Source organism: Populus trichocarpa, chromosome 1 (genome assembly GCF_000002775.5).
Source record: "Populus trichocarpa isolate Nisqually-1 chromosome 1, P.trichocarpa_v4.1, whole genome shotgun sequence".
Classification (NCBI taxonomy): domain Eukaryota; kingdom Viridiplantae; phylum Streptophyta; class Magnoliopsida; order Malpighiales; family Salicaceae; genus Populus; species Populus trichocarpa.
In genome coordinates this window covers 36035551-36055915 of record NC_037285.2, presented here as the reverse complement: position 1 = coordinate 36055915, position 20365 = coordinate 36035551, and the positions used below count along the sequence as shown (strand labels likewise).

The 20365-nt window shown below is 31.0% G+C and overlaps 1 protein-coding gene across 3 annotated transcripts; it reads right to left on the bottom strand.

Annotated features, from left to right (window-relative positions):
• Positions 1–5108: 5108 nt before the first annotated feature.
• LOC7487857 (uncharacterized) lies at positions 5109–13502 on the bottom strand. 3 transcript variants are annotated; one of them, XM_002300001.4, is made up of 15 exons: positions 13387–13502; positions 13159–13286; positions 12835–12979; positions 12491–12558; positions 12364–12417; positions 12183–12266; positions 11991–12076; positions 10471–10551; positions 9363–9493; positions 8365–8406; positions 7446–7522; positions 7286–7376; positions 7119–7200; positions 5768–5840; positions 5109–5509 (listed from the first exon to the last, which is right to left on the bottom strand). In XM_002300001.4, the coding sequence occupies exons 2-15, from the start codon at positions 13245–13247 to the stop codon at positions 5341–5343; spliced, it is 1272 nt and encodes a 423-aa protein (XP_002300037.1). In that variant the 5' UTR covers positions 13248–13286; positions 13387–13502; the 3' UTR covers positions 5109–5340. The 3 variants fall into 3 exon arrangements, with proteins under 3 accessions (XP_002300037.1, XP_024457965.1, XP_052306083.1); XM_024602197.2 differs by having other exon boundaries at positions 13159–13306; positions 13387–13478; XM_052450123.1 differs by having other exon boundaries at positions 13159–13289; positions 13387–13478.
• Positions 13503–20365: the final 6863 nt, after the last annotated feature.

Below are 20365 nucleotides of genomic sequence, written 5' to 3'. Positions count from 1 at the left end.
TTAAAATCAATGATCAAATTGTAAAAGGCGCGGGAATTAAAGAGATGAAATTGACCAATCATGGCCAAATTAAAGAAAATTAAAAGTTTGATGGTCAATTAAGGGTCCAAATACACAAATCAGAAACTAGTGATCAAGATAAAAATGGCATTAAACTTTGCGGCGGATGATTGAGTTTGACAGGGGTTAAATTGCATGAAATTAAGAGTTTGAAATGCAATTACAGGTGTCATTAAAAACAATTGGAAGAACAGTGACTAAAATAAAATATGTCACATCCCAAATTAAAAACTCTAATTTTTAAGGGCTTAACCTAGATGACGTATCGTTCACCCACTTTTGATCTTATTGCTTGACAATTTTGGATGATCGGGTTTGTACTTTCTAAAAGCTCGTTATGAAGTTTTAGACCTTCAAATGACTTGAGGTTTTTGCAAATAGAAGAATAACATCCCTTCTACAACTTTATTTCCATGAAATTAGATGTTTACATCTCAATTCTTCCATAAAAATCTCTAACATCTTGTCCTTAATCAACCATCACTGTATTTTCAGATTCTGGGCTGATCGAGTTAACATCTTCAAATGAATAAATGTGGAGCTACAAATCTTCAAATAGAGTAAGGATAGATCTAAATAAAAGGTTTACATCTCCACTACCAAGTTCAGGTGGTCTCCGATGATTTTTCATTGGAGTTTTTTCGGCGAAGCCTTAAAAGTGGTCAACTCACTTAACCTTGATTGAGATACCTATTTATACAAACCATTTAAAAAATCCTAGAGGGTTCTTATCAAGGGCCATAAAATCTTTCATCTAAGATCAGAAGGTGGAAAATGCATGTCTTTGTCTTCAAGGAAGAGAAAACCACCTAGGCAAAACCACCATCCCCAACAACCATTGAAGGAAAAAAGTTCCAGCTATTAACATTTTTCTAGAGCTCTCTCATATTGATCAAATGACTGGGTTTTGATCAATATTTGAGAAAATCCACTAAAAAACCTAGAAAAGCCTTACAAATACCCCTAGAAATAAAATAAAATAAAAAGAGGAGAAAGAGAGAAGAACATGAGGATATACTCTGTAAAAAGATCTTAGTGTGAAGGTTCAAAGACCTAACATATAAAGTCCAGCAATCTTTAGAAAGAATAGAAAGATAAAGGGAAAGAAGGAAGGAAAAGAGAAAGGAAGTAGTAGCCTATAGCTAGCAAGCTTAGAGAAGGTATGACCATGTGAAAACTCAATGGTGGAGTCCATGTGACTGCTCATTCATGCTTTCTTAATGTTTAAACCTCTTTTGATGTTGTTTGAGCTCATTTTGCATTTTGGATTGATTTTGGTGCTGGAATAATCTGATATTTTTTTGGTGAAGTCTGTTTTGTTTTTGTTCTTGTTTTAAGCATATTTTAGATTGCTTAAGCTTTTTTTATGATAGTTTGTTCTAGTTCCGGTCAATAACATGTTAGTAAAGCTTGCACTAAAGGCATGATTCTTGGTTTAAATGCTTGTTTGATTCTGTGTTTTTAGCCCAATAACATGTTAATGATGTATTTGAGGTATTGTGATTGGTGTTTGAATCTATTTTTTGTAATAAAATAGTAAGTTGTTTTTGTTTGTGGATTAAAGATTTTAAAAATATATTGATCAATTTGATGTTTTTAGTGCAAGTTAATGGTTCATATAAGTATGTTTTGCCATATAGATGTTAAAAATATCAAGTTTTGAATTCAAATAGCATGAATATGTTTGCTATTTAGCTTTAGTAGTTTTGAACTTTGGAACTTCATGCATGTTATTGATTATTTATGTTATTTGTTCGTTTTTTGGATTAAACTATGCTTGATATTGATAATGTGGTTTGTGAGGACCAAAAATAGTGTGTTTAAAAGCCTAAAAGGCCAAATCTAGGTTTTGACCTTAGTTTTTCAATTTCTGGAAAATTTTCCAATTTTGGGTTCATGTTTTTCACATGAATTTTGTCTTAGCCTTTTGTTTTTTTAGCTATTTTGGGTTAATTATTGGCACAAATATGTTAGTTTGTCATCTTTAGCAAACAATCTAGGGTTAAAACGCACCAATAACACATATTCATGTATTTTGATTCTAGGATTCTTTCAATTTTTTAAATATATTTTGATCAAATCGTGGCTTTTAAATGTCAATTGAAGAACATGGATGCTTGATTCTTGATCTACACCTGATTACGAACAAACTCTTGCCTTTTATTGCTTGAAATCTAGTCTAGTTTGATGTTTATATTGTTAGGTTTGAGTTTGAATGTTCTTCATTGTTCTTCGTGTTCTTCATTTTCATTGGTGTTTGATCCATTTTCATTAAAAAAAATTATGTTTTTCGTATTTTTTTAGTTTTGATTTGTTTGAGTTTAAATCCCTGTTCTGGTTTAGTTTTGTGTGAAACCTTGGTTTTTTATTCACTTCATGGTTGAACTAGTGTTTTCGGGTCGACCTAGAGGGTCAAAATTGGGTCAAATACTATAAGGTATTTTTTGGTTTGCCACTATTTTGATAAAATAAATTTTGGCTTAAAAGCGTATTTGGCAAACATGTTCTTAGACCTATTGTTTTGACAGTTTTGTTTTGAACAAAAATATGATTTTGCCAACATGGCCTTAAAAAAATTAAAAATGAAAAAAAAAATTATTTGTTGCATACAGCCTAATCTTTATAAAAATTGCACTTTTATTTATAAGAAAAAAAGAGAAATTTTTTAGCATGGTTTTAGAAAAATACTTGTGTTGATTTTCTTTTGTATCTTTTGGAATTTACACCAAGTTTGTAAAATTCTTTAAGAATTTGGTCAATATTTCAATAACTCTAAAATTGTAATTCATGAAAATTAATAGTTAACATCCTAGTATAAATGTTGGACCTATAAGCAGGGTAATATTTAAATACTAGGAGTTGACTAGAAAATTTTTAGGATTATTTTAGATATTTACCAATTTTAATTGGGAGTATTTTCACCACAATATACGAGTTATGAAGAAACCTTTTGCCTTCAAGGATATTTGAATCCTGTTAGAGTGCCTACATGGACCCTTCCCATAAAAATTTATCTTGTCATACGAGCCTATAATAAATTTGAAATGCTACATTTATTCATGAAAGTAAATCTTTATCTGAGCTATAGACAGACAACGGTTAGGAACCCATCAAAACCTTTAAACCATATCTAGACCACATAATGCACCAGGGGTATTAATATCTTCCCTAGCCACAACTAATCTCTTGCCCTTGGAATTTCTAATAAGACCAGTACACACGGGTCTTCTAGTGACCCTGAGCTAAACAACTAGGTGGTGACTCTTTGACTCTGATGTCCAGCTACAACGTGCGCTCACATGCGACAAAAACATAAAGGAAAGTTTTTTTTTTTCAAAATGTGATGCGGTAAAAACCCACACGCTAGAAAGAGCAACCCAATAAAACTAAAATCATACTACAATAATAAAAAAAAAAACACCTAGTATAATGATTACCTGAATCAAGACACCAATGTTATTAGATGAAAAATACTCCATCACTATGATTATAACAAGTCACGAAATGTAAGTATAAAGGAAGAACACCACAAAGATAGTTATCTGTGATAAGTTCAAAAACTAAAAGTATGAGCGACATCGCCACACACAAAATATTATTCTGAAAATAATTCAAGTCTCTTAAAAAATAAACCAAATGTTTGTTAGTGTAAATTGTTTATTGAAAAAAAATAAGCCCAAAACTACTTCTAATATCCTTGAATAATAAGGATTATTGTTGCACATGAGATCCTCACTATATAAGGGTTGTTGCCTAATTGATCTTTTTAAAAAGTAAGGAATTCTTGCAAAATAAAAATTTCACATGTAATTAAATCTTTCCTTTTTAAGAATCTACAAATCATATAAAAAATAGTCATTCTCCATTTATTTTTTTGTCTGTTTATAGATTTTAATTCTTATTTTAAGCATGTTGTTCTCTCTCATGTGGATGGGTTATTGAACGTACCATATATGAATAAAAAGCTTGAGATGTCTAGTTTTTATACTAATTGAAATCGCAACAAGATTCCACATGCAACTTCATGTATGGCTCAAACAATACATAAAGGACCAACTTGATAAATTTACAAATTTTCAACCCAAACATCTAGAATCAGTCCTGTCAATTTTTCTTGGATCTTCTTTGTTTTAGACCTTATAATTGACTCAATTGACATTTCTAATGAATTATTTCTTGATGCTCATTAATTATTTTCAGAATATGAAATGCTAAAACAACAAAAACCAAATTAAAAGAAATATCAATATATAAAAAATTAAAAAAGGTAAATTGGAATGATAAAACTAAAAAAAGAAAAAAAATCAAAACTGCATCGCTCATGTAGTGAATAGTGAAACCGAGTATTTTTGGTGATTATTGTTAGCGAGGGAAACAATGAACAATTGATTTTTTTATCACGACAAACATTTGTTTTTATCAAAATAGAGTTGTTTCGTACAATAGAGATTTACGATTCATTAATAAACTAGTCAATTACCCACACGTTGCTGTGGTTCAAGACTAAAGATAGATATATCAATTGCTTCCTCCATTTATACCAATCGTGCTTTGATCTTGTAATCAGTTTTCTCGAATTCAAGAGTTTGTAGCTTGTTCAATAATTTAAACGTGATATGCAGTATTTCTTTGATTAATTAATCAAAGGAAGCATGCAAGAAAAGCAATGTGAGTTTTAAAAATTTTGCTTCTCCAGATCATTTAATTCCATTGATGCATCTTAAAATCTGAACCTATCATCTTCAATTTCGAAGTCAGAGGGAGCACTTTTCCCTTGAACAGAGCAAGGATGTCAATGATCTTATGCGAGGGCTGCACGGCTTACAACTGAAAACAGAACTCAACCTCCAGAGGTAAATTAGCCAGCTCTCTTCTATTTTATGCAGCCATCGACCAAAAATGGACATCGTTGCCGAGATGTCTATTTTGCTCATTGTAAGCTCTCCAGGACACTAACACAATGCACCTGCATTGTATTGGTGCCTAGAATAACAAGAGCAATGCAGCCACAACACAACATGAGCAAACAAACTTGACCACAGGAAAAATAATAATAATAATCAGCATCCTAACCAATTTAAACTCAAGAATCTTAAATCAACAGAAAGATCTGTCGATGTTAAACAATTTTTTGTCACATATTGCAACACCAGAGTCCATTTTGCAGGACAAATGACACCCGGGTTCCCTCTCATGGCTAGGATATCAAACAGGCCAATGGAAATACCCATGATAAGTTCTGCTATCTACTTGAACAAGAACGCGCTTAGAAACTCAAATTTACAAAATCTTCCCTAGGGGTCTCAATTCCCTTGGCAAACCATCAAAATTCCCTGCATTTACATCAGATTGCAGCATAGGCCGCTTCCCAATTTTCCAAATAATGCCCTCCGCCAGATGCTCCTTGCTTGGAGTCAGCATTACAAAATTTGGATCAGCTCTTTGATAACTGCATATGTGCACTATCAGCAAGGATAGAAAATCGTTGCTTGCAAAGATTTCAAATTTAGAACACTTCAATTACCACATAGAGCTCAAGCTCATGCAAGCTCGTCAACATGTCAGGATCCAGTTGTCATAAAAACATGAAAACTTGATGACTTCTGCAACAAGTTTGATCATGTTTCTCGAGCTTGCAGAGTATCACTGCTCAGCAGCTTTTTTTAGATATACACTAGGTTATAAAAGGACAAACAAATTAATGAACCTGGCTTCTCTGAGATTTTCAATACGGATTCCAAAACCATATGATGTCTTTCCAATAATACGATCTCTAGTAGCTACAAAACAATCAGATTATTTGCTTGGTTACAAAACTGAAAGCCTCATAACAGTTTACACGCTTATAACAAAAGCAACAAAAACAATATTTGTGATTAAATAAAAAAAATGGAGCTTCATACAAGTAGAGTTGGAGGAACAAAGTATTCATACACAAGCAAGTGACTTTCTCATTCCTCTCTACAAACACCTTGTTCTTACCTTAGAGCAACGGGTAGTATGTATCAAGAGTGCAGAAGTGACTTCAAGTTTTTGGGTTCGAGCTTCAAACAAAGGGTTTCTATTTCTCCAAAATTTCAAAACTCGTGATCGAGATTTCTCCAACTAGCGGAGTATGATGCAGTGCAGGAACAAGAAAGTCTATAATTTAGTACATTTAGACTTTTATTATTATTTAGGTAGCTTACTACGATTTTGTTGTTGTTGTTGTTAAAAGGTAATACTTTATTAGGATTCTTATTTCCTACTTATTTTGGTGTTTATATAAACACCATATTCTTTATAGAAGGCATAGAACATTAATGATTATGAATTAAAGATCAGAATTAAGCATTGTTTCTTCTGTTTATTTGAATCCTCTCCCATAGGCTTTTCTTTCAATTCTTCAGCCCTCTTCAATAGCAGTTTACCCTCTTCTATAGGGTTTTCTTTATTTGACTTCAATTTTTTTTTCCTCCTGTAGAGAATTCAGTTTCTTTCTACCTTTTTCTACCAACTTATCCTCAATCAGTATGTTTCTTGCCAAAACTTTTCTGATTGATTTATCATATCTGGATCAAAATGCCTATTCATCAACAAAACAAGTCTACTCAGCATGTTATGCATCAACTAAAGCAGCAATCCCAATAGAAAACATCGATGCAGAACATCAGCCCAACTTCAAACCATCTAATTGTCTTTTAATTGTTCCATGATATGGGTGCACTTTCACATTTCAAAGTTTACAGCATCTATTTCACGTTTATCATGATTACAATAATCCACTATTTTCCTGAGATAGATGCCACAAAACATTTGAGTGTTTCATTTTACATTGCATGCCCAAATACAAGTTAGTATATGCAGAGCACCATCCTTTAAATGTAATGTACCAGACTATAAATCGATATGTAAACCAAAAGGGTTTGAAATAAATATTCTAACCATATAACGTAGCTAATAATTGTGATGTAATTTAGACTTATAATGGTCTAAGTTAAAAAAAGAAAAGCAATCAAAACCTATCCACAGACAGCACTGCAGAGCGAATACTTGAAACTATTTATAACCACTAGCACCTGAAATATTGAAGGTGAAGGAAGGTTTCCACCATGACTTGAACGCAAATGCTAATGTTGAGCTGAGAGGTCCAACCTTTCCCTGCAAAAGTTTGGAGTACAGACATGTGTCTAGCACAATACTATCTAAAACTATAATAATAATATTGCACCAGAATTACAGCTACCTTCAATAAGAAATTTTTATTTGCTTGCCAGGAAGCAGCAGCTTGAAAGGTGGAATCTGGGATATTGTTTGATGTTTTGGGATCGTCAACCCTTCAAAACTCACCACATTAAAATCTGATAATAACATTGATTACATTCCAAGAATGTCACTTGTAATACCTTGTCTGTAACTCAAATCCAAAGTCAATGTAATTCGTAATTCCAACTATTTCATTTTCTTCAAGCGGATTCTTTACCTGTGTAGTTGAAGCAGTAAAGCTTGTCAGAATTCAGGAAAACATATTTATCTCCTAGGCACTCAGAATCCAATATCAATGTTTCCTAACCAAGCTGCTGTATAAAATAATGGTTCATTCTAGTTTTGCTGTTCCTTGATCTTCTAAACAGCAGATGGGTAAGAAAACCAACCTATATTGAGATTCAAATTTCATTATCAATTCTAGAAGATCAAGATATATTAACCTTCTAATGGTTTCATTTAACATTTTTGCATATGAAAAATTCTTGGAACTGATCAAACCAACTGCAACTAGCATACAAGAATGCATGATAAACCACCACAAGCAAAACTTAAACATGTTTTAGCTAACATCTTACAATATAATAAAGAAATCATATAGAAATATAATACAAATTGTTTGACCAATGATCCAGTTACAACAGATACTCTAATAATCTAGAAGTTAGATTCTTTTTGTAATTAAAAATCCCCTGAACACAGGAGAAAGGAAATAAAGTTTTCATCTGGTTAATATAATTGACTGCACCTTATGTTTACAGAAATACCAGTAGAGATTATCTAGCAGACTATTTGCATGTCTTTTGATGAAAACCCACAAAAGTCCACTCACTACTCGATAACTAATGTATTCCATCCCATGAAATGTTCAATTTGATCTACCTAAACAGAAAGAACAAAATAAAACCTAGTACATGTAAAAACAAGGAATCGATTAATAATATGATAGCTTGTGAGAAATCAGCCTAATGGTCAACAAGTTTATGACAAGCTGTATATATAATTAGTGGAAACAAAACGCCACTTGTAGGACAAAACAGATAGAGAAGAGAAGAATACCCGTCTCTGGACGACCACATGTTGATAGAATGAGGCAATGAACTACAGTTGAAAATAAGCATATCAGCACTCAATAAAGTGCATATTATAGGATGAATAACAAATAAAAAATTTAGCATCAGAAAATGATCATTATCTTCTAAAGTGCAATAGATGCTTTCACATTTTGATTGTTAGTCAAAATCCAGAACCTAGTGCTAGTATTCAAGCCATGTTAGAAATATTTTGGATTTTTGTCCTATGGGGGATTCAGTGTGAGCAAGGGTTTGTTATTTGTGGAATTATGGTTGAATAGAGCTTGTTTAGCAAGAATTAAGGAGAAATCAGGTTGCGAACAGAAACCTGCAGCACTCTATCAGCAGAAAATTATGGCAAGGGAGAATAAAAATTATAGGAAACAGGAAAACAAGAGAAAGGAGAAGAAACCTTAGGCACCAAGACTTCAAAATAACATAACTCTCAATTTATTTCATAACTCAACTGTGGTGAAAATTAAAACACACCATCTCTATCTATTTATAGAGATTAGGAAACCATAAAAGACTAGGATCACTGATCCTTAGAAACTAAACAGGAATAAACTATGAAAGAATAAGACACAGATTCCTAAATACGAGAAGACCTTCAAGGTGATTCTAGAAATTACCACGAAAGGGAATCGTAGGGACATGCATACAATTCTGCCCCTACTTACAAAATAGTCCAAAACAGAAATTCAAATCCTTAAACTGAGAAACCTAACTTTATAACTTATTCTTAGGCTAGAAAACCTCTTTGTTGATGAAGAATTGCATAACTTAGTTTTGATTTTCCATACTAGATAGATCTTCTTTAACCATAACTTAAGTGTATCATCATCAAGGGGTCTGCAATATAGCAAAATCATGTAAAACCTGAAGCTAGCATTAAGATACCATTTTCCACATCAAAAAATGCTATGACACCATGCAGTTTAATAAAGCTCTAAAGAATAAAATAAAAAAGCATAAGAAACTAACCTGGGAAGTTTTAGCAAGTTCAAGACTGAAATTGAAAGAAGGGCTCAAGGGGCTCCCGGATCCTACTCCATATCCAACTGCGGCACTCCAATTCATTAAATTCTTGTATTTAGCGCCATCTGTGCTTCCATCTAATAGAGCAACATCAACAAGTTGAACATTAAACACCACTTTTTAAGAGTTGTCTCCTTGTATATCAAAAGAATTTTTTAAAAATAAAACAATGAAATATCATTTTTAACAAACTAATATATGGACTAGCAAATTGAAAAATACTAATAACTGGAAACCAATCTTCTATAATGTTTTACAAAATTGGATATGATCTCTCCAGTTTTCCATGTCAAAAGGCCCATTAAACATGCTTAAGGCATGTTCGGTACAAGATTGGATTAGACATGACAAGACAATTTCACTTGTAATGGTCTTTGTTATGCAAGTGGGACAAGACGAAAGCAGTTTCTCTCCCATCTCAGCCAAATTTTGGTCCCTGCATTTTTTCATGGGACAATCTTGTCCCATCCAGTCCAGTGCAGTCCTATCTAGTCCCATCTGCTCACCAAATGTACCCTAAGTCAGCATTCTTAGCAGTATAGCTAGTATTTTAGAAATTTTGCAAAAAGATGAATTAGATCCCTCGAAAGATGCATGTTATTTCCCTTAAAAGACAGTTGCTGCAATCCACATGATCATCAATTTCATTCATTTAATTGACAAAGAAAAATATCCGACCCGCCTAATCCTTGCAACCCTTCCCCTTTGCTCTTTCTCTTCTATCTCAGAATGCATGCATTTACTAGACTACTCTATACAAACTCTTAATGTGCAAACAATTTAACATGCAAATACGTTCACACACTCGCACTCCAAAGATTATGAAAACCTTAATCAAAATAAGTATAGGATGCAGTCAGAAGAACTGACATCAGCTCCTTAAAGCAACTGAACTCAAGAAGTATATCAAGAAAAACAAGAATAAATAAGAAAGAAAAAAAGACAACATCAAGAGAAGACAGCCAACTTACATCTAGGCAAAGGAAGCAATATTCAGATTCATGAGGCTACTTTAAGAAACTTGTAAAATAAATTTAACATGGGAAAAACTTACATTGCGGCTCATATTGCACACCAACAGTTAGCCTTCCCATTTTGCTCACTAGCCATGCATGCTTTGGTGACTCATATTTAGCTGGAAATCACAACAATAATATCCAAAATACATGTGAATAACTAGTATCTCCAAAAGCTGGAATCACTCATATTTGGTGACTCATAATTTCTAGGATACAAAGCGTCGATCAAGTAAACACATGCAAAGAAGGATAGTTTCTCCAAGTAATATGGCCAGAAGATGATGATCCCAGTAAGTGGAGTCAGAATTTTCCTTTTTCAGTTTAGTCACTCGATTAATTAATTATACATTACTAACAAACTTAGAAAAGTGGAAAGAAGAAGAATATACAAGCTAAAGACTATGAATTATGGTAACAAAAAGTCATTAGTTCCCTATGTCACCCCACTCTCTTTTCTGTATTCTTTTATTTTGTTTTGTAGTTTATATCATTAAAGACCCATCTCTATAGAGGATAGAGATCATTCTAAATGTAAAGTAAACGACAGAAGGGGTGAGAAATAATGGAAAGAATTATTAAATAAAATGACTAAACAGATGAAACCTTGATTTATTTATTGGAGCAGTAGTTATTTCTCAGAGACAAAACATTCAAGGCATATGAGCAAAAAATTTAATCTTAAATGTTCAAATGAATAGATGTAAATATATTTGTGTGTTCATGTATGTGAAGGTTTCTTTTTTATAATGAATGAAAAGTTTCTTGTTAATAGAGCACAAAAAGAAATACATGGGTAAGGAACAGCAGCCCTCCTTTATTGCAATATGCATGATCAATTAGGAAATACAACAACAGATCATTTTTATGATCAAGGTATAAATTTTATTCCAGCTTCTTATCTTATGATTGAACATTGGTGTGTTAATGGGGTCTCAAATGAATAAGAGTCCAAAATATTTGTTTCACTATTAGCTACGACTATCAATTTTCAAAGTTGAATGGAGTCAATTGACCCCACTCACATACACTCAAAATACAGCTGGCTCTGTCCCTAGGCCCCGTCATTTTTGCTTAAGAGAAAGGGAGATGTAATGGAAATAATATCATTTTAGCCAGGTTCTAGAACTGCAGTAAATTCTGCAGAACTGGTTTAAATATGAAACATAGTCTTTGCAAGCGATGAAGAGTAGAAATTATACAATACATCTGGCATTCAAATTTTGCATTCCTTAATAGATATCAGTTTAGCATTTATTTCCTGCCCCACCCTACCCTCCACTACCTTTTCCCCTGCATCCCATCTACATGGTATTTCAAGGAATAAAGTTAGCATGTTGATTCAACTTAAGAAAATCATTGAAAATGTTAATACAGTATCATTAGGAAATCTTCCAGACAGAAAGAATAAATAAAGGTGAGAGCAGAAAAATGGAAAGCAGCAATTAAGGGAACCCATGACCACACTCGTCCATGCATCCATCCACTCACATGCGTATATGGCCATTAAAATGAATTATATATCTAAAATGACATTATATAAATTTAGATTACATACAGGCCAAGGGCATAAGTGCGGCTCCAACTGATAAGTTTTCTGAGCCGTATCTGAGTCCTACAACACCATAATCTTCTGTAGATATTCTGCAACAGTAGTGAGCTTTGTGAAAGGATAAATTTGAAAAAATAAAAGTCACCAAGATACCCGAGGACTCATTTAACATCATTCTAACAGTAAGGAGGGGCATACCTTTTTCGCATAAGTAATGGAAAAATGCCAAATGCTCCAAATCCATATTTAGGGTAGTAAGCAGAAGAGCGCATTTGCAAAATGCTGAGGTGTATATTTAAAGTTTAGATGGTCTCGGCAAAGAAGAGCACAAATACTTAAAAAAAAGGAATATAACAAGGCAAGGTAATAATTTGCTCACGGGTCAGAACTTGAAACAAAAAGGTCCATGAATGAATGAGGGTCATCCAAATCACTGCTCATATAAAGACTCATTGTTAAATAGTTGCAATATAGCATTTAGACAGAGGAGAGAGGGAAAAAAAAACCTTTGCCAGCGAAACAAAGCATTTCCCACAATGTTCTCCTCCGGTTTATGGTTTAGCGGACCTGAAAGCTAATCATTTCATGTTAAGGGGCGAAAAAAAAAAGGTTAAGAGCCTATTTGGGAGTGTAGTTGAGGTTGTTTTTCGCTTAAAAATACAAAAATTCATTTTTGACATCAGTCCATCAAAACGATCTAGAAAGACAAAATTCAAAATTTGTGATGCAAAAGCAGCCCCAAATAGGGCCTAAATCATAAATCATATAATGCATGTCTAATAGTGAAGTAACATAATTTTAAAAGTAAAAAGTTGTAAAATAAGGAAGATGAACAGTGTGGAATGGATACAGTTGCAATGAAATCGACGTGAGGATCATCAATTGGCTTCAGCATAATTCTTGTGGTAAAATGTGAAGCTTCCTCAAAGTAATCCTCAAAAAGGCACTTCAAAGCCAACTTCCCAAATAATATGTTATAAGATGACTCCAGCATCCTACAATTATATATATATATATATATATATATATATATATATATATATATAATTCAACATAAATGTAATACCATTCCATACCTAAAATAGCAGCAAACTTGAAATGAGAACTGTACTCTGCTCTCTCTCAAATCATTTTTTAATAATTTCTCGCAATCTAAATAAATATAAATAAAAACCTGGTGCGGGCAGCTAGAGGAGGGAAGTCGAAGAGAGGAGGGACCAGCACCATAGGTGGTGGTGGCTCCTTGTTCATCAAGTTCCCCATTCTCGGTTTTGTTTTTTTTCAATGTTGAGCAGATTTCTTCTGCTTAGAAATAAATAAAACTGGGAATCAATCAAATGTAATAAAACATAATAATAAAATAACTAAGTGAAAAAGAGATGGATAGGATATGATTACTCACTACTGCAACAGAAACCTCTAAATCCTCGCGCCTCCAACGCATCTCTCTCTCTCTGAGGTTGATGACGAATTCAACTCCCCCCTCCCCACTTCTTTGCTAATCCCCACTCACGTGGCACTGCATACTGTTGCCATCATCTTAATTTTGTTACATAATTACAAATCTGTCCCTGCCCTCTCTTTTTTTAATTTATTTTAGGATTTACTATATCATGGATTTTTTTTTTATTAATGTAGGTGTGTGTCCGGACCAGCTTGCGCGTACTTCGATTAATTTTACGGACCCTGAAGTTAACGACCATGTAAGTCTCCAATGACCCTGAAGTTTGTGAGACTCGAACTGAAGACCTACTACATCATGGATCTTTACTGCATTGCAAGGTTGTAAAAAATAATTTTTTGATATGATATAAATAATATAATATAAACTTGAATTGAAAAATTATAAAATCATAAGATAATTTTTTAATTAATTATATATTGATAATTTCAGTTAAGAAATTAAATTATATTAAAATCTAATGAAGTAAGTGAACAATATTATAATCAATGAGTGATATAAATAAAACAAGAGAGATAAATAGTATGAATCAATAAATTAATGACATGGAGAAATAAAAAGTCTCAAAACAAAACTTCTCAATACAGGAGAATCATTGAATGGTAGTAAGTACTCATGAACCTGGTGACAACTTGGTTGTTTCCATCATAATAAGTCCTAATGGACCTCTTTTAGTTTGCAAGCTAATGAGTCCAAGTTAGTAATTAACTAAGATAAATTCAATAATGAAATAAACCCCTAAATAATGTCTAATACGCTAGAAAAACTTCAAATTAAAAATAATTATTCAGAATTAAATAAATAAATAAAATAGAATAATAAAAAGTATTAATGTTAAAATTCTTTCATGTAATCCGAATCTCTAATTTTCGTATATTTTTGGCAGATTTGAGTTCTGATTTCAAACATGTCGCTCTTTCTCGTCTGGATGAATTATTGAGCCTATAATATATGGTTGGAAAGCTTTAAATGTCTAGTTTCCAGCCCAACTTTAATCGCAGCAAACTTCCATTGATAGCTCCAGATATGTCCCAAACAGTACACGAAGGTCTAGTTTGACATATTTAACAAGATTCGTTTACTAACTTTAACCCTCCAAACTATTATGTTCTCAAACTCCATTTGACCTGAAAATTTACTACAATATATTCTCATGTGTCTAATATTTTCCTGTAAAATTTTAGCTCTATCCAATGTACAGTTTGAAAGATATGTCTAATCTCGCAAAACTGGTTATGAAACATTTTAATGCCAAATTTGAACCTGACTTGGTTCATATTACAAATTTAGTAAACTCGTCAAATCGGACCGGATTTACCAAGTTTACTGATTTTACTAATTTTGCACGAGTTAAGTCCGATTTTACTGGTTTCAAGTTTTTAGTCTGATTTTGCATGTTAGATACATGTTGACTCGTAAAATTATACAATTTTACGAGTTAACTCGCGATTCTAACAACAATACTACATTGCGTTAGATAAAAAACAATTCAATATGAAAAAAATATTATGGATGTTGCTAATGTATTTTTCAAGTTAAAATGTGTAGGGTTGATTTATGTGATCCAATTTATTTGATGGATCCAAAAACAATCCGAAAAATCAGTAAAAACATTGTTTAACTAAAACAAATTCCAATGTGACATACTTTTATGATATTAAGTGACAACATATTAGATTGACTTGATTCGATCCAGGTTAACATACTAAATCTACAACCCAGACTATAAGATTATGATAACCTCATAGCAAGTAAATCAAGACAAATTATGAAGTCAAATTCTCAATCAATCAAAAGTTAAAAGATGAAATTCAAAAAAAAATTAAAATAAAGGACCTAAAAAAAGAATCTAGCTAAACTGTCAAACTTGCAACCTCGTTAATAAGACCGAGATAACCTCATAGAAAACAAATCAAAATAAAATTATGAAACTCAATTTTCAATTGGTCCAATGTTGAAGGATAAAATTTAAAAAACAAATTAAAAAAAGAACATAAAAAAACAATCTGAGTCAATATGTCAAACTCATGACTCGGGTCATGAGACTAGGATAACCTTATAAAGAGAAAATAAAAAAACAACTTGATTTAACCCACCAAACTCGCAACCTATATTGGTCATGAGAACAAGATAATCCTATATACAACAAAACATAACAAATTATGAAACTCAATTCCTAATTTACCAAATATTGAATGATGAAATTAAAAAATAAAATAAAAAATGACTTGAGTTAACTAGTTAAACACTACTCTCGGGTCATGAGGTTGGGATAACCTAATAAAAAGCAAAAAAAAACAAATCATGAAGCCTAATTCCTAGTCAGCCCAATATTAAATGATGAAATTGATGAAAAAAATCAATTAAAAAAAGAAAAAATAATTATGTCAACCAAGTTAACTTGTCAAACTCACAACTCAGGTCTTGAGATTATGACAACTCAATAAAAAGCAAATCCAATATTGAAGGTCCTGGGTCATGAGACTGAGATAATTTCATAAAAAAAAATAAAAAAAAATGACTTGATTTAACTTAGGTTAATCAGTCAAACCCCCAATCCTTGTTATAAGACCAAGACAGCCCAATAAAAATCAACTTAAAACAAATTATGAAGTTCAATTCTTAATCGAGATAATTTTGAATGGTCAAATTAGAAAAAAAAAAATCAATTAAAAAAATGATATGAGAAACAACCTGAGTCAACTTAGATTAACCCGCTAAACACTATCCATAAGTCATGAAATTGAGATAACATAATATAAAGTAAATCGACAAATGACAAAATCTAATTCTCAATCAACCCAATATTAAAAGATAAAAATTCGAGGGAAAAGTCAAATTTGCGACCCATATCATAAGATTTGGACAACCCAATGAAAAGTAAATCAAATATTAAAGGACACGTGACTTGGGTAATGAGACCTAAATAATCTCATAAAAAAATATAAAAAAAAGACCTGATTTAACTTGGGTTAACATGTCAAACCCGCGATCCTAGTCATGAGACTAGAATAACCTCATAAAAAGTAAATTAAAACAAATTATAAAACTCAATTTTTAGCTGACCCAATGTCGAATGATGAAATCGGAAAAAAAAACCAATTAACAAAAAGAAAACAAAAAATAATCTGAGTTAACCAATTAAACATTATCATCGGATCATAAGGCTGGGATAACTTAACAGAAAGCGAATCAAAATAAATCATGAGGCTCAATTCCTATTCAATTCAATATTAAAAGATGAAATTTGAAGGGAGTCAATTAAGAAAAAGGAAAAAACCTTAGTCAACTGATTTAACTTGCAACTTGTGTTGTGAGAATGAAATAGCCTAATATAAAACAAATTCAATATTTAATGATGAAATTTAAAAAAAATGATTATAAAAAGTCAAGGGAGAAAAGCTAAGAAAAAAAAATAAAACAAAACACCATTTCATTGAATAATGCTTCGTAAAGAGGGATCAATTAAAAAAAGAGAAAAACTCAGGTTAAGTCCCAAATTTGCAACCTATATCATTAGAGTGTAACAACTTAATAAAAATAAAATCTAATATTGAATAATAAAATTAAAAAAAATTAATTAAAAAAAATCAAATGAGAATAAAATAAGATAAAAAAAAATAAGCAAAGTACTATTTAAATGAATAGTGTTTTATGAGATGGGGTACAATAAAATCCCTTCCTCTTTTAGTTTTTTTTTTTTTCTAATTTCTAAATTTATTTGAAACCCATTTTGTTTTTCTAAAAACTTATTTTATTTTTTTCACACCTATCAATCAAAATTGTTGATTTGAATTCAAGAGGGAGTGAATTGAATTTATAAAAAAGGTGGGTTTATTATCATAAAAGTTGATTCCAAGAAAGTGTGTTTGACATTGTAATAGCTTTTTATTGATTTTTTTATTATTATTAATCAAGGTTTTAACAAAGAATTTTTAATGGGATCTATGTAAAATTATGGTGTGTGTAGATTAACTAAACTTTTTCAAATATATTGTTAGAGCAAAATATAGACTACACTACTTCGCATTACAAAAACAAATGGAGCTTAGCCCACTAGAAACTTTTAATATTGCAACCATTTTAAAAAAACAAAAAGAAAAAAGAAAATGTAATTCTCTTTAAGGGTGATTGTTTTTTGTTCTTTTAGATTAAAATAAACAACCAAATCAGAATATTTTTTTAGAAAAATTTAGAATCAAACTAAAAAATGCTTTAAACCGATCAATTTCAATCTGATTTGATTTGATTTTTATGTAATAAACAAGCAAAATCTATTACTTTTTTCTAGGCTTTATTTTTCTTTTATTTAGGATTTTTTTTTTTAATAATCACAGATCGTTCTTTACAACAAATTCCATCATGTTTTTATAAAATTCGATATGCATTATGCCTCATTAGTCAATATTTTGACAAGGGGACATTTTCTTAGTTATGTATCAAAATTCAACCAATAAAAGAAACTCTAAATCATTTTATTCACACAGTAACAAAAGGTAACCATGGCATAATAAGTCATATAAAAATTCAAAACTTTATAGTTAGAAAAATCGAATGAGAATATAGTGTCAAATAAATTTTTATAATTTTTAAAATAATATGAGAAATAGCATCAAAGTAATCATCTTAGGTAAAATTCACAATCGATGTATCAAATAAAAAAGTAAAAAACTTCCATTTAAAGTGAAATTTTAAAATGTCTCAACAAGAAATTCTAGTGCATTTATGTAAGGTTATGATTCCTCTTATTAGTGATATAACTTACACCAATATTTCTTCCTCCCACATCTTATATGCAACAATCAACATTTCATTTATGAATCAGGGTATTAAACTAAATAATAAAAATGATGGATGACAATAACAGCTTTTGATGTAGAATGGCATCAACAACCTAAATAAGCCAAACATTGTCATTTTTTATTATTAAATCAAGATAGGTGAAATCATATGGAAAATGTCACCATAGGATGTTATATTAGGAAGAAGATGAGCCAATAATTATGAAGAAGAATGAAAGAAGAAACTCAAGAATTCAAAAAGGGCAACTCAATAAATGATTTTATCCCATCAAACTATCATACGTAGAGGCAATAAAATCCAATACACAAACAAATAAATGATCTTACCCTAAATGTGAAAAAAAATTAAAACATTAAACTCAACAAATTTCTTCATTATTTTTTTAGCATTATATTTTCACCCGGCAACTAAGTGTCATTTTTTCAACAACAAAGAATTATACAAAATGATAAAAAAAAAAAAAAAAAAAGTATTTGACAAGATAAAGTTAGCTACTGGTAAATGCCATCAATTTTTGAACTAACTAATGCGAACCTCATGGATATAAAAATTAAGAAGCACACAGTCAAATCGACTCTTCCTAAAAAAGCTAAGATTAGGTTTGGAGTTGAGTTTGACACAACGATAAAATATGTCAAGGCACCAAAACTATAAAACCAAACACATACTCAAATCCTATAAAGAGACGTAAACGATAAGTATTGAAAATATCATAAAACTTGGTTAATTCTTCAATAAGTTAGAGTAGTTTAATGAAGAATCAAAAAGTATAAGCAAAACTTACACACACAATAATAATTGTTGAAGTCAAAGTTTGCGTCCCTTAAAAAAACTAAATACAAGCTAAATAACTGTATTTATAATTAATAAAAACTTCCTAAACAACTTTGAAAAAATAATAAAAGATTTCTAAATAAAAAAGAAAAAATAATCATAAATCAACTAGGAAACTAATACAATTTCTACATATTAGTTTTTGGACCTTATCGGAAGGCCTTCCCATGAAGTAGATGAATTAGGCCTCTCTACTGCCCTAAAATTTTAACTCGATATATAACAAGACCTCTAAAAACTTATAGAGAACTTTTAGCCCAATTCAATGGTCGAATAAAAAATTATGCTTGTTATAATAAAATTATGCATTAGAAAAAAATAAGCCTAGAACCGTCGAAATTAATTACCCTGTGAAGTAGATGGATCAGACCTCTCTTATGCATAAATTAAATTGATTAAGGTATGATGTTCATTTGTTGATGTTTCCTCTTTGAAATATATATTGACCCAAATATTCTGAATAAGTCTATTGAATGTATATTTGAGTTTTTTTTATTGATCTTTTAGTTGAACCAATTAGAATTTGCAATGGATTTTTTTAGTGTAGTCTTGATAGTATCATCCCTTCTCTTTTTGAAATAATTCGTCCATGAATAATTACTTACATCAAACAAAGAGAAATAAAAAATATTAAAAGTAGCAGTAACACCATCCTTGTCTGGTAGATCCACTTTATAAGCATTATAATTAATTCTTTCAAAGATTTTGAATGGTCTATATCCTAACGGCATCAACTTAGATCTCTTTTATTAAGAAAATCTTTCATTTTGCATATTCACCCAAACTCAATCACCTGGTTAAAAAATAACAATAATTTTCCCTTTATTAGCGTCAAATGCATATTGCTCATATATATATATATATATATATATATATATATATATATATATATATATTTGCTGCCTTATATTCTCTTGGAGAGTCTTTACTATATGTGTTTTTATATTGTCATTAAGATTAACTCTTTCATCAATAGGTAAAGGAAACAAATCAAAAGTAGTTAAAGGATTAAAGTCATATATAATTTCAAAAGAAAAATAGTAGAAAGCATATTTCTATTATAAGCAAATTCAATAAATGACAAACAATCTTCCTAAATTTTTAAATTCTTTTAAATGATAGTTGTTAACAATATAGTTAAAGTCTTATTAACTAATTTGGTTTGATCATCTGTTTATGGATGACAAGTAGTAGAAAATAACAATTTTGTTTCTAATTTTCCCCATGAAACCTTTCAAAAATAGCTAAGAAATTTAACATCATGGCAATGCTCCTAAATACC

What these genes read in the sequence shown, in the direction of transcription:
- LOC7487857 (XM_002300001.4), bottom strand. Translation starts at nt 13,247, where the DNA reads ATGGGGAACTTGATGAACAAGGAGCCACCACCACCTATGGTGCTGGTC. An exon ending in TTTGTTTCAAGTTCTGACCC is followed by an intron (nt 12,267 to 12,363) that starts GTGAGCAAATTA and finishes TATACACCTCAG; the next exon opens with CATTTTGCAAATGCGCTCTT. An exon ending in CGCACTTATGCCCTTGGCCT is followed by an intron (nt 10,552 to 11,990) that starts GTATGTAATCTA and finishes TGTGATTTCCAG; the next exon opens with CTAAATATGAGTCACCAAAG.